Source organism: Neovison vison, chromosome 13 (genome assembly GCF_020171115.1).
Source record: "Neovison vison isolate M4711 chromosome 13, ASM_NN_V1, whole genome shotgun sequence".
NCBI classification, from domain to species: Eukaryota; Metazoa; Chordata; class Mammalia; order Carnivora; family Mustelidae; genus Neogale; species Neogale vison.
In genome coordinates this window covers 67,326,666-67,341,864 of record NC_058103.1, presented here as the reverse complement: position 1 = coordinate 67,341,864, position 15,199 = coordinate 67,326,666, and the positions used below count along the sequence as shown (strand labels likewise).

Here is a 15,199-nt window from a genome sequence, read left to right as displayed (position 1 = left end):
AAACTGATGAAGGCAGGTGAGATAAGCACGGGGGGGGCGAGGGGAGGTGCATCCAAAAGGAGTGATTACTGAATACATTTAAGAAAAAGAGCAAGAATATTTGAAAGAAAAGAGCAATGGCTAGGAAAACTAGTTGAAGGAAGAATGAACTGAGGTAGGTAACAAAGGAGTTACTTGGGCATGGTGAAGAGCATAACCTAGGAGTTGTGGGAATCAGATGGGAAAACAATGGGTGTTTTATGAATTAGGTCTCATTTTACATAAGAAATGTGAAATACACAGAAATATTTTGAAAGCAGAACTGGATTTCTAAAAATAAGTAATTTCTAAAAAATAATAAGTTTTTGACAACATGTAGAAGATCGTAAGAATCTGGAAAAGGATTAGTCAAGTGATAATAATATTGACATTACTAATAGATTAGGCCAAGGAGAGCCAACAGTAAGCAATGAAATTCAATTCCTACAGAACAGCAGTAACTTTTGGAGTACCAATTTAATAATGTGCTTATTAGTTTGTTCATTTTGTTACTTCAAGCATCCATTCATTCACTCAACAAACAGACGTTGATTGCATGTGACATGCCAGGTCCTGAGGATTCAATATAAAAATAAATGGTTCTTGTGGTACACAAATAATGAATTTTGGAACATTGAAAAAAATTAAATTAAATTTTAAAAAATCTGTAGTCCATTGGGGTGGCAGTGGAACAAGAAGGCAGAGTACCTCACATTCACTAGGCATCTTGTGAAATGCTTTATATATACCCTCATGAAATCTGCAGCCCAACATCAGAGTAAAGACACTACTATTGCTCTAAGGACTCAGGGAAAAAAGGTGACTAGCCCATCATTACAAAAGACATAAATGGCAGATCTAGGACTTATTCCAATCTTTGACTAGAAGTCCACTAGTTATCAAACTGAATTTATATGAATATATGCCATAAAATAATTGTGATGTGTATTTCTAAGTTAATATATGTAAAGCAGTGCCTAACACATAATGAATGCTATACGTCCTTGTATCATCATCACTAATGTTGTTTCTCTTAAAGAGCAACATGAGGGGGAATATTATTTATTCAAAATTAAACAAGAGAAATTGAACACAGCAGAATGCAAAATGTGTATAAAGTTTTCAAATGAAATAAGATTCTTCAAAGAACTTTTCCCTTTAGGGTTTGTCTTATGCCCCATGTTACCTGGGGAGAATGTTTTCACTCTGCCTTGACGATTAGTGTAAAAAGACAGAGAAGCAATGCACTATTGTGCCACATCTCCCTAGAGACTCCACTACACAAAGAGACAAGTAATAGAGAAAACTATCAAATTAAGGAAGGAGTCCTCTGAGCCACACATCCCAGTTGAGGTCACAAGTTGGGAAAGGTGGAAAGTCTACGGAAACATTCCAATAGCCTCCTCTTTGTATTCACTTTTCTATGAAAACAATTAAAGGTAGTGCAAAGAATCTAAAATGAGGTTTACTTGCAAGATAAAGAGGAAAAGGAAAGAGGATTAGTATTAACAATAATAAAAAGGAAACACTGAAGACACACTTAACATAAACCATAGGTCGAAGAAAAGAGTAATGACCTGTAATCTTACATTGCAGTTTTCCATTATTACAATACTGCCAGCACAGATAATTGCACCTTATGTTGGACAGAAATCGGCACCACCAAGCCTGGAACACTTACGTGTCCAAAACAACTACAAAAAAATATAAAGACCAGATCTTTGACAGCCTTAATTACTCAACCAGTATGAAGACTGGGGAGGTGCTTCCCATGATTAATTCTCCCTTCTTAAAAACAAACACAAAACTATGTCTATCTAATGTATTCCTGGGGAAATAATAATACAGTTATCTAATGTATCACTCTCATGGTTTTCCTCCTCCACTCAAATTTCAGAGGAGTAGAGAACACTGCTAAGCAATGTCCTACATCTGAGAAAAATGGATATAACTGGGACAGTACCATATAAATCAATAATTTGCATTTTCTGTAAAAATAAAAGGACCTTGCTAGAATTTTGCTTTGTTTTGTTTTATTTTGCTTTTGGCTCATGGTTTAGGTACAGAATCCTAGTAATAGCAAAACATGGTCATAAGGATTCCTTAAATATAGTGATGCTAAGACACTATTTCAATTTCGATCAGAGTTGTGAAATTATATGATGGGATCCTGTTTAAGCAGGGGCATGGTTACTTTTTTTCATATTTTGTACTGTAACTGTATGAAGAAGAATCTCTGGGTTTTCGTAACCTGATCACAGTTTATATATTTATTAAATATTTATTCTTTTTAATAAAGAAGAGGGAATAAGGGTTCTATGATAAAAATGTCAGTGGAACCCGTAGCTCATTACTGGTTTTGTTGTTACAAATACCATCAATATTTTGCTGAAACAGCAATGGACCACAGTAGGAATTCTTTGAAGAGATTCTCAAGAAATCCTATTTTTACTGGTCCAAGTTCAAAGGGTTAACCTTTAGTTGAGGTAATGTTAACAGCGACTAAACACTTAGATTCAAGCTCTGGTACTACCTCTACTATTTCCTGCAGGATGTAGGCAAGTTAAAATGTTATATTTTATAGCTTTAAGGTATCTGATTTCACTACCTCCCAGAGTCTTTGTGAAGAAAACCTTACTTATGTAAACCGATTCAAAAGCTTGTACTATAATGTAAACAGTACTATAATGTAAACAAAGCTCTCTTTCTTCTTAACTCCTGTTTTTCCATGTTTCAAATATTCCCCTCTGTGAGAGAAAAGTGGGCTCTGTGTAGACAGAACAGATACACCCTCTCAGACCATTGATTCATGGGCTTGACCCAGAGAGAGTAGTATCGCCAGTGTAGATTGCTGAGGCCAAGACTCACCATATACTTGGAGGGGAAAAAAATGTGTCTGTGTTAAAGTGAATTTGGGAAGTGAACTTGGAGACTCCTGCTTCATATTAGCATGCACCAAATTTCTGAAGAGTCCTGCAATAAATAACTCTTTTAACAATGTTTGACACAACACTTCTCAAAGTCATCAGACCAGGATTTCCTAACAACCATGAACACTGAGGAGAAAGGCTGCTTAGAGTGTGAAGAGGAGAAGCAACCAGAATAGCTAACATTTATTGTGTAGTTGCCTGTGTGTAGAAATCTCTGAAGTGCTTTCCATGCATTAACTTACTTTTAATGTTTATAGTAATCTTACAACGTAAGGGCCAGTGTTGTCTCTGTTTCACAGGCAAGGAAACTAGGGCATATAATGACTAAATGTCTTTACAAAGATGTGAATAGTGAGGAATAGAAAAAGGATATGAAGCCAGATGATCTGGCCCTGGAAACCGTTTAATTGTTAATGCACAGCACTTAACCTGCAGATTGAGGAAAATATGGAACCCGTGCACTATTAGCCCTTTTCAACACTTTCATCCAGTTCTAAGGTTCTTTTTTGACTGAAAAACAAACAAAACCCCCTGAATCTCAGAGACTATACAACTTGTTCAAAGGAAATCAATGATATTATATGCCCAAGAAATTCGTTCTCCAGCTTCTTGGAACAGGAGCCAAACCACTCAACAAACACATCAAACAACATGTGAGAACAGGACTTGGTGTGAGGGAGAGTATGTGATCACTCTTAGGTGGCTGTTGCTCTCCTTGGAGTCCTCTTCATACTCTCATTTTTCCTTCATCCGTTATATCCAAATGGGTATACATCTCTTCACTTTTACTGCTAAAATACTTCTTAACCTCTCTCTAGTTTCAGCTCTTGAATCACTGCCTGAAAATAGGCCCACAGCCCCCTCTGTTTGGACTATAGCACTAGCTTTCTCATGAGACTCTCATCTCTAGATGGTGTGGAATAACTACCCAGCCACATGTGGTAACAATGCTTTGCAAAAGTTCTAAGTAATACTGCATAAACTGCTGTAAAAAAATGGTAAAAAATATCTGGAAAAAAATTGATTTTTACCATCAATGAAAGAAGAAAAATTCAACATTTAGCTCTAAGACTTTAAATTGTAATTTTGCTACAGAAATTCTTAGAGTCTTTGTCTATTTTCCATTTAACCATCTATTAGATACACACACACACACAATTATTAGAGATCAAGCCCCCAAAAACCAAAAAACAAAGAGTTGAGTCATGGGAATGCAGTTCTGTTATTAATTTGCTTTGCTACGGCTGAATTATTATGCTTTGATGGAGACCCATCGTGAAGAAGGCTTCAGATAAATTCCATGAACTTTATTTTATAATTTAGTACTATACACTTGAACTTGACTTTGGCCCTAGTAAGAGAAATTTCCACTTGCAGTGTTTTCCTACTCAATAACAATAGTAACAATGCGAATCCTTTGCTTAACAGACAAAATTTGCCAGTGGTGGGAGTGTGCATGGTGGGGAACTTCCATGGAGTTATTTCTTTTTTTTTCTCCAGAACCCAACCCATCCACCCATGAGCAATGTTTTCCTGGCTTACTGGGTCTAAATGCACTAGCTCACACAAGCCCTGTTTTTCAAAAAGAAAAGGAGAGAGAAAATCAGCAAATTAGCCAGGAGCAGCCTGGTTAGTACTAACAGATGATGAAAGGTCTCAACCTAAAATGACATAAGCAAGAGAAAATTCTTGATGTTGCCTGAAGAGACAAGAGTATTTCACCTTCCTCAAAATTAGTTTTTTCTGTATTTTCTCACATTTTACTGTATTCCTATGTCAGAACATGTTGCTATTAGAAGAACAGTGGTTAAACATTAAAAGAACCAGATTATGTTCATGCTGAACTACAGACTAAAATTTATTTTTTCATGGGGAAAAACAGAAAATTTGGATAAATGAATTTTAACAATAGAATTATAGTCGTTAAGAGGAAAATCTCCACCGCATCATGTTCTGAAATGGGTTGAAAGGCAACAGAGGGGATACCCAGTGTTTTGTTCCCCTGCCTCCTACAGCCATAGCGTTTTGAATGAGGTTGATCCTTAATCACACCTTCAGGAAATGTGTATTTCTCAAGTACAGCACTTCATATTCTTCCGGGACTGGGTCAGGAATTTGTAAGTGATATGAGCTCGCTTGCATCCATGCCTGAAGTGCCTTCGTTAGCAATCATTTGTCCTGCCTCCAATTATAATGCAATGCAACCCTGCCCACATTATAGGCACTAATTTCTGGTAAGGGCTGAGTCAGAGCACAGCAAGGAGACGTGAACTTTCTATTTCTTACTATTGAGGACATGCTTAGAAATAATAGTTTTACAACAAATCAGTATTTTTTTCAAAATTTTGTAAATGTGATAGCTTCTAATGTGAAAGCCACTCATACATATTTATTGAGAACCTCATCTATGGTAACAAAAGGATGTGGGGGCAGGGGGAAGAAGAGATTGCTGAACAGTAGTTAAGGCCGGTAAAGACGAATCTGCATTGAGACACAGAGGCAGGGGACTGTGTCTAGAAGCCACGTGTAGCTCAGGACCAGGAATGGCAAAAATGGATGGTAAAGTCATTCAGATTACAGACCTATGTAACAGGTCCCGTGAGGGTGTAAGGGAACACGAGATAGTTGAGACTGCATCCACATGACATAAGACATGCCCATGGTGGCCTACATCTTGGGGGGAGAGAAAAAAGAAAGGTAAAAATACAGTCCGAAGATGGTAGGGGGGCAAGGGACTGAAAACTATAGTCAAACAACAGGGCCCAGGATTGGATTTGGTACCAGCAAGCAAGATGGAGGAGGAGTGCCCAAGCGAGGACCTCGGAACTGGACCAGGCCTTTGTGGTGAGCTCAGGCACAGGCAACTGATGACAAGCAGAAAGGAAAGGGGTGTGGGGAAAAACAGAGTTATAATGAGGGGAGGGGTGGTTAAGAAAAAACCATTTTTAACATTTACTGAGAAAATCACAATGTGAAGCATAACAGTGGGAGAGGAGGGACGAGAATCCAGCCGCCGAGGAAGCTAACAGGGAAACGCAAGAGATCATTAATTAAATATAATTGAATGTGTATATATATAAAAAACACACATACTATACATATTATATATAATAAATAATTATAAATACATATATTTAATTAAACATATATGCTTGTATATTTAAGGGTTAAATGACACTGAGGAAGTGAGACTACATGGGCTGGAAAAGTTGAAAGCCTCCAGGGTTCAAATTTGAAACTAGTCTGTTACAGAATGGCTCATGTTAAATACCGACAAGACGGCTGATAAGAGTAGAAGAGGGCTTCCTGAGCCTGGCATTGGGACAACAGGTAAGAAAAAAGGCTACCTTTAAGAGCCCTCTCAGCAACTGGGGCCAGGGAACCAGGAGAGGCGAAACATGGAACAGAAAGGGTGGCTGGCAAAAGAAGTGGAGTAGAAGCACAATGAGGGTCTTGGTTTGCAGAGATGGTGAGGAGAAGCATCATGCTGTTCGCTGGGCGGTGGGGCAATGCAGAGGGCTGTGTCAGGTCAGTGTGCTGAAGAGCAGGTTCCACTCACTGAGGTAACACTCAAACAAACAGCCCTCTTCCCTCTCCCACAAGCATAAGCACACCCACACACAGCTTGCATTCAATCTGTCTGGTATCACTATAAAACGCTTGACAACAAAACTAAAATGGCAAGAAATAAATCAAATTTTGAAATGCAATTAAAAAAATTCTCATATATTTCTGACAATGCCAGAGGCAAAAAAAAAAAAGATTCATAAAACATATTACATTATTTGCAAAGCAGTCTGGCTATGAGTTTAATATGAATTATAGAGAGAATGGATTCAGGGCATGATTTCCCTGAATAATTTATTTCAGGCAGCCCCCTCTGATTCAGAAATAGGAAACTTAAAAAACAACATCATGTTGTTTTTTGAGGCCAGGTGCGCTAGTTTTGTAAGAGAGCCAAAGAGAGGTAACAGCATACAGGTTTCTTAAAAAATTAAAAATACAACTACCACATGATCCAATAAGATTCCACTACTGGGTATTTACCTAAAGAAAATGAAAACACTAAATCAAAAAGATGTATGTATTTCTATGTTTATTGCAGCATTATTCACAATAGCCAAGATATGGAAGCAACCCAAGTGTCCATCAACAGATGATGTGGTATGCGCATACAATGGAATATTACTCAGCCATAAAAAAGAATGAAATCCTCCTTTGTAACAACATAGACATCTAGAGGGTATAATGATAAGTCAAACAAGTCAGTCAGAGGGAGACAAATACCATATGATTTCACTCATGCAGAATTTAAGAAACAGAACCAGTGAACAAAGGAAAAAAGAAACAAACAAAAAACCAGACTCTTAACCTTAGAGGACAAACTGATGTTTGCTGGAGGGGAGGTGAATGGGAGTGATGGGTAAAACAGATGAAAAGGATAAAGAGTACACTCATAACAAGCATGGAATAATGTACAAAATTGCTGAATCACTATATTGTATACCTGAAACTAATATAACACTATGTTAATTATACTTGAATAAAAGATATATATGAAAAAATAATAAAGTGGTTGGTATTATCTACAAAAAACACATGAAAGCTTTTGCTTTTTTGATTTAGCAAGTGGCAACCCTATAAACAAGAACTTAATAACTTCTATCTAACAAAACAAGTTGTTTTACAGGATCTAGCTATACAGTGAAAATGTGGCAATCCGAGGACCTCCCACTGTGACAGGTGATCAATAAAGACAAAGACAAATTGGAGTGAATCAAAGCAAGGTCCAACTGAATTATAAACAGAGCAACCAAGGTCTGGGCTCTGAACAAGTTGAGGAACTTGAGGAAGTGCAATCTAACATCACTAACGCTAGTGGATTTCCTTTAGTCAAAGAGATAACATGCAAAGATGGCAAGAGGGGAGAAAAGAGCAATATAATCGGAGTTTCTCAATAATTCCTCAATTTGCACAAAAATCAACATAAAAATCTGGATCTCTTTGTATTAGTATTGCACTGATCACTCTTGTAAGGATACCCACTACAGCTGTTCTCTGGTACTTTTTTTTTTTTTTTTTTTTTTTTAAGTTAAATACGCCTATTTTTTTTCCTGCATTGATACGCACAGTCTGATTAGTAATTTCTAAAACCTAAATAAGAAATATAAATCTGGGCAGAGGGAAACACAGCTGCTCCTCAGAACTGGCTGGTATCACATGATATGGCTTGACCTGCTATAACTCCTGAACTCAGGTTTCCAAGTTGGTCCTGGCTTAGAGTGAGTAGACATCTGACTTAACTAAAGCTACGTATTCCTAGTCCTGTTGCTATCTCTTGGCTTCCAGACCCTCCATGCATGTATTTGGGGCCCTAACATCTGTCTTTCACCGTTGGGTAGGTTGTTTTTTTGTTTTTTTTGCTTTTGCTGCTGCCCAAATGATTCAAGATGATGAATGGAAAGTATGCTTGTGTGTTGCTGGGAGGCCGCGGAGATGGTAAAGTTGAGGAAAGTGACTGGGACAGTACTGAGGGCAGAATCAGCCAACTCAAGACAAACTGTTTGCTTTTTCCAAAAAATAATTTGAAAGTTCCTGTAGATAGAGGCCTAATATTTTCTTTTGGGGCAGAGTTTGATGTATGTTTTCTATGTTGCCTTAAAAATTATGCCAAAGATTTCTTCAAATACAAACTATTAATCTATGGATAGAGAAATAAGTGTACTACCTGACAGGACAACTTCAATAAGATCACCTTCCTGGATATCACTAGCCGTTTTCACCAGCTGAAGGATGTTTTCGGAGGTAGGGTCATGGCGAAAAAGCAGGATCTTATCATACATTCCATAGAAACCACACTCAGGAAACTGTAAATACAAATACCACAATAGGTTACATGTCAAATCTTCCTAAATTTAGAATAGAAACAAACAAAAAGTGTCAGGACACAAATACAAGTTAATTGATATTTTTATGCTACGTCAAATAGTTAAGGTAAAATTGACACTCAGTAAAATTCACCCTTTTTAGTGTGTTGTTCTGCAATTTTTGACAAATGTATAGGAGAACTACATACCATATATGTGGTATACACAAAACAGTCAAGATACAGAACAGTTTCCATTACCCCCTAAAATTTCTCCATGCCCATTTTATTATAAACTTCTCCCCTGACACCCAGCCCCTAGAAAACACTGATCTTTCTGCGTCCATAATTTGGTCTTCTCAAGAAGGTCATATGAATGGTATTGTACCATTTACATTGTATAATTTAAAATCTAACGTTTTTCTTTTTCTTTTAAGATTTATTATTTATTTGAAAGAGAAAGAGAGCATGAATGGGGAGGAGGGGCAGAGGGAGAAGCAGACCCCCAGTGAGAAGGAAGCCTGATGCCAGTCTTGATCTCAGGACCCTGAGATCATGACCTGAGTTGAAGGCAGCCACTTAACCTAGTGAGCCATTCAGGTGCCTGAATCTGATGTTTTTCATGTAGTATAATGGATTTAAGGTTGTCCATTCTGCTACATGTATCATTAATCTTTTCATTTTCATTCCTGAGGAATGCTCCATTATACTGCATGGATATACCACAGTGCATGTAGCCATTCCTCAGTTGAAGGGCATTTTATTTCCAATTTTTGACTACTACAAATAAAGCTGTTATAAATGTTTACTTAGAGGTTTTTGTGTGAACACAAGTTCTTCTTTGGGGTGTATGGGAGTATCTGGGTAACTTTATAAAACATTTCTACTAAGATTTAGCACTTAGATAGTATTACTTAGATTTCCATTTCCTCTTAAGTAAGGTTTGGTAGTTTTCTTTCAAGGAATCTATTGATTCTATCTAAATTGTTGATTTTCTGGTCAAAAGGTTTTTTAAAAAAATATTATTCTTTTATCATACTTTTAATGCTGTAGGGTCCATAGTGATGTCTCTTTATTACTTTTTCATAATTTGTGTCTTTTCTCTCTTTTTGTTTGATCAGTCTCTGACCATCAGTCTATTTATCTGTTTTTAAGTCAGTTCCATATTATTTTTGATTACTGTAACATATTTTGAAATGAGGAAGTATCATGCTTCTAGCTTTATTCTTCTTGCTCAAAATCACCTGAGCTATTTGGAGTCTTTTGTGGTTCCTTATGAATTTTAGAATTGTTTTTTCTACCTCTATAAAAAAAATGCCATTGGTATTTTGACTGGCATTTCATTGAATCTGCAGATTGCTTTGGGTAGTACAGACATTGTAACAATATTAATTCTTCCAATACATGAAAGTGCAATGTCTTTCTATTTATTTGTGTTTGTTTCCTTTCTTTTAGTAATGTTTTATAGTTTTCATTGTACAAGTCTTTCATCTCATATTTTCATTAAAATGCTTGAAAGTTCTTCTCTACTAAGTCCATTCCATTTACCATTCTGGTCTATTTTCATTAATTCTTTTAATTCTTATGGGTTACATTTCCTCCTCCATTTCCTGCTATTTCTTTTTTTTTTTTTTTAAAGATTTTTATTTATTTATTTGATAGACAGAGAGAGATCACAAGTAGGCAGAAGGCAGGCAGAGAGAGAGGGGGAAGCAAGCTCCCCACTGAGCAGAGAGCCCGATGCGGGGCTCGATCCCAGGACCCTGAGATCATGACCTGAGCTGAAGGCAGAGGCTTAAACCACTGAGCCACCCAGGCGCCCCCCTGCTTTTTCATATGTATACTTTCTAAAAATTGAAGTATGGTTAACATACAATGTTTCATGAGTTTCAGGTGTACAATATAGTGGTTCAACAATTCTATTTGTTATGCTATGCTCACCAAAAGTGTAACTACCATCTGTTACCATAGAATGCTATGAAAATACCTTGACTACATTCCCTGTGTTGTACATCCCTGTAATTTATTCATTCCATAACCAAAAGCTTCTACCTCCTACTCCCTTTCACCATTTTGTCCAACCTCTTACTCTCAGGAAACCACCAGTTTGTTCTCTGTATTTATGGATCTGTATCTGTTTTTTTTGTTTGATTGTTCATTTGTTTCTTAGATTCCACATATAAGTGAAATCATATGGTATTTGTCTTTCTCTGCCTGACTTATTTCACTAAGTATAAAAATAGAAATGCCATATATTCCAGTAATTCTACTACTGGGTATTTACCCAAAGAAAATAAAAACACCAATTTGAAAAGATATAGGCATGCCCCTATTTACTGCAGCATTATTTACAACAGCAAAGATATGGAAGCAACCTAAATGCCCATTGACAAATGAATGGTTAAAGAAAATATGGTTTTTATATAATGGAGTGTTATTCTGTGTATAAAAGAATGAGATCTCGCCATTTGCAACAACACAGATGGACCTAGAGGGTTTCATGCTAAAAGAAATAAGCAGAGAAAGAAAAATACCATGTGATTTCTTTTACACGTGGAACATACATCTACTTTTTAAATTAGATGCCAGATTTTACAAATTAATGTGAGCAGTTGCCTTTGCTGTCTTCCCTTAGAGAATGTTGTTATTTGTCTTGGCAAAATATGAAGAAAATTGCAGATCAGCTTTGTCTTCTCAAGGCTTATTTTTAAGCTTTATTAGAGCTTTAGAGTAGTATTTCCTCTAGGGATAGTTTAACCCTACTACTAATACATAACTCTTTGAACATCTCCATGGAATATCTCAAGTGTTCACTGAAATTTCTCCCCTTTGCCTGATACAAACTCAACGTCTCTCAGTGCTATGTGAGCTCTGTAAAGTATTCATTTCAGAGCTTCCAGGCAACTGCTCTTTCCTCTGCCTTACTAATTTTTATGATACACATACACAGATTTGTATTCAGCCTAATACTCAAGCAGGCCTTTAAGCAGATTTCTGAAGCTCTATTTCTGTATAGGTCCCATCTTTCCAGTATTTCTTCCCTAAAAATCCTTTCAACCGGGTCACCTTGAGCTCTACTCCATGTGTCTTCCCCACAGCCAGACAACTAGGCTCCTCTTAGGTTCTTTCTCCCCACACTATACTTTGGATCCTGCCTCCAGGAAGAAACCTCACATGACTGTAGTGCTCACCTTGTTTGTTTCTCTTCTCAGGGATGACAGTTCTGCACTGCCTGTTGGACAATGTCCAAAAACAGGCATTCTACACATTTTGTAGTGTTTTCTATTTGTTTGGAGCAGGTGAGCATGTCTTATACCAGATACTCCTTGTGAGTAGACCCCAAAGTTTCGTGTGCTTTTAAAATATAGATTGCTAATCTTTTCTATCTAACCTTTTGACTACCCAATTCTATGTAAATAGCATTTGCAAGAAAAGTCAGTTAAAGACAAATAAAATGTCCACAATTGGTTAGAGTACATTTTAAGATTATGTTGAAATAAATATACAAAATACATTAATGAAGTAAAATTATAAATTTAATAATTATCATAAAACTCTTAAACCTCAGTTTGAGAGTTTGAATTATACTTTAACTTAAAGAATCTTCCATGATTTGATCACAAATGTTCTTCAAAATACAATACATTAATTAATACACAGATCACCTTGGCATATCCTTTCCAAAACTGTGGGTAGCTGATTCTGACTCAAGATAGGAGAGAGAAAATTCAAGGGATTTAGTGTCTGAGGTGGGGTGAGTAGACAATAATAGCTGGAGAGGAAGAGAGATGAAACAGCAATTGTCTTCCCAAAGTTGAGCCAAACTTTACAGTGTCTTCTAACTAATGTCTGAAGGATGTGCTATGTAGAGGAAACATCAGGTGGCAATACTGAAGAGGGGCTTAGGAGGCAAGGATTCTGCCACCTCATCACAATTTCTGTCAACATGTCCACATACCTCTTGCTTTCTTCAACAAGGAATTTGTCCTTTCTTCAAGGACATTACAAGATATCTAATCTCTTGTAATGTCATTACAAGAATGACAACAAGAAACATTACAAGAATATCTAAATTCTATTTCTCTATGGTCTTAGCTTGCTGACACTTGAGTATCCCAGTCTATATTGTGCCTCTTCGTAAAACCATGGGTATATGGAATGGATGATTTTGTACTCAAGTAAGGCTTGAGTGCCTCACATCGTAATTATTATATTTCTTTCTCAGGGTGACTCACAAAACACTTTTAAAAATAAGAATAGAATAATACCAGGATATACAACCCATATTAAAACTATTATGTTAAAAGCTGAATTTAAAAAATAAAGATAGCATTATAAATATTCATAGAAGTTATTTGTCCAAGATATAGAGCACTGAGGTGTGGATAGCCTCTCTTCCACATTCCATTTTACTGGGTTATAAACAAGGCTTTTCGCTCTTCATTAACAAGCCATTCAAAATCAGGTTGTAGAGCCCTGTGAAGCAGGGCACAGGGGTGAACATGAAGGCTTTGCCTCATGGGACAGTTGTCATGGCAGCAGAAGAAACTGAGGATTAGATTTTTTTTTTTCAAATTGTACCTTTTCTTATTGGCCAGAAAAAAAATATACACACATTTGCCTTTTACTGTTAAAAAAAAAAAATTTTTTTTCCTTTGATGTAACATAACATTCTGCTTGAACAGAAACTATACAATAAGACTTCCAAAAATTATATTTAAAAATGATGTCAGGAAGGTGGAAAGTATAATGAAACAATGCCTGGCAACTGAGAAGAGAACATATTGGGGGAAAAATATTCATGGAACAACATTCCCTAATTTGGTCATAATCATCTGTTTTTATGTGAAGGTGTGTGAGCTTTGAAATCTGAAAACCCTCATTAAACTAAACAGGCTTTCAGAAAGGCTCAGAGGCTTGTAAACTCAGCTGGAGCTTATTACAAGATCAGTTCTGTGTTTCTCAGAGGCTTTGTGGTTGTGAGCACAAATATCTGAGATAAGTGATTTCAAGCTCTCTCCAAGTTCGACTGTAACAAAACTGGCCACTGTGAAAATACGGCCAACAATTACGGCACTGGTCCTAAGCTCTTTAATTCTACCCTATGCTGGAAACCTCTGTGCTGCTGTGTGTATCATTTGGCATTTTTGACCACAGAGCACAATTTACTGTTACATTTCACTATAAATTCATGGCTGGCCAGACAATGTGCTCCAGAGTAGAATAAATACATGTTTTAATGAGTTGCTGAAATGTGACCTGGCCGACGGGAACTCTGAGGAACAAAGGGTGCTTTTCCATAGTTGAGGCCAATCACAAAGGGCAAGGAACAAGCAATACCAGAAACAAATTAATCCATGATTCAGTCAAGTAGAAAAAAAAAAAAAGAGTGAGAGAGATGGCCTGATTAGGAAATGAAAACACACTGCCAGTTTACTTTTGCTAAAAGGTGATGAACATCCTGGGATTAAATTATTCTGCTCAGTAACGGAACACATCAGGCAGGTGAATATTGCACTCTTCTCATCGAAGGCGCTTTCCAAGTTATTTTCCAAGAACTCTCTTGTTGCTAACAAGTGGTGCCATGACTGGCCACCCTTAATGAGCAGAGAGATAAAAAAAGGTGCTACCACTTACTAGTTGGGCCAAAATACTACCTAAGTACTGTTCCCGGGAGTACGGGGACAAGGATGAGCAACTATCTTAAGAGAATAGCTATACAATTGGGTGAAGCGGTCTCTGGTGTCTCTTGTTGGAGTTGCCCCTGAATGGTGTTAGCACTGAGCTGTGAAAAGCAGAAACGATTAGGCAGCTGATGATGGTTCTGAAAGCAGATCCTGGATCCTGCTGACGGATGTGGTGGGTGAGACCCAAGACAACAGTGGTAAATTCGTATTCTTAACTTTGCCTAGGCAACTAACGCATCCCCTTTTTAATAACCTCACAATCTAAATAAAAAAAAAAAGTCTAATGACACTGAAAATTTAAGTATATAAGAAAGTTAAGTGTGTGAAAAAAAAAAAAAAACAACAAATACTTAGTGAATAACCACTGGTGATTATCATGTACCCAGCGCTACAGCTGTAGCAATAAAATTATGAGCTGGTTCAAGCTCACCAAAAGCATGAACACTAAATTGTCATTTAGAAACACAAGTTATGAAGTGTAAATGAAGGGGAAAAGAAAGTGAATACTCTATATTATCTGGAGGCATATTTCTGAAATGCATTCAAATTTGGGCACAAGCTCTTTGATTTGGTGATTTCATATCCTCAAAAAGGCACACACGAAAAGAATTCCACCCTATGACCACATAGCTATGTGACTAGTTACTGAATCTAATCTTAGGAAACAGAAACCAGAGAAAAACGTTTAACTTTTTCTT

The 15,199-nt window shown here is 36.9% G+C and overlaps 1 protein-coding gene across 2 annotated transcripts in view; it reads right to left on the bottom strand.

The window, feature by feature from the left end:
- Positions 1 to 15,199, bottom strand: part of PRKD1 (protein kinase D1) — a 333,946-nt gene that overhangs the window by 146,390 nt on the left and 172,357 nt on the right. For both annotated transcript variants that reach the window (XM_044231954.1, XM_044231955.1), the window contains exon 2: positions 8,677 to 8,815. In XM_044231954.1, coding sequence (XP_044087889.1) covers positions 8,677 to 8,815 — 139 coding nt within the window. The remainder of the gene's footprint in view (positions 1 to 8,676; positions 8,816 to 15,199) is intronic.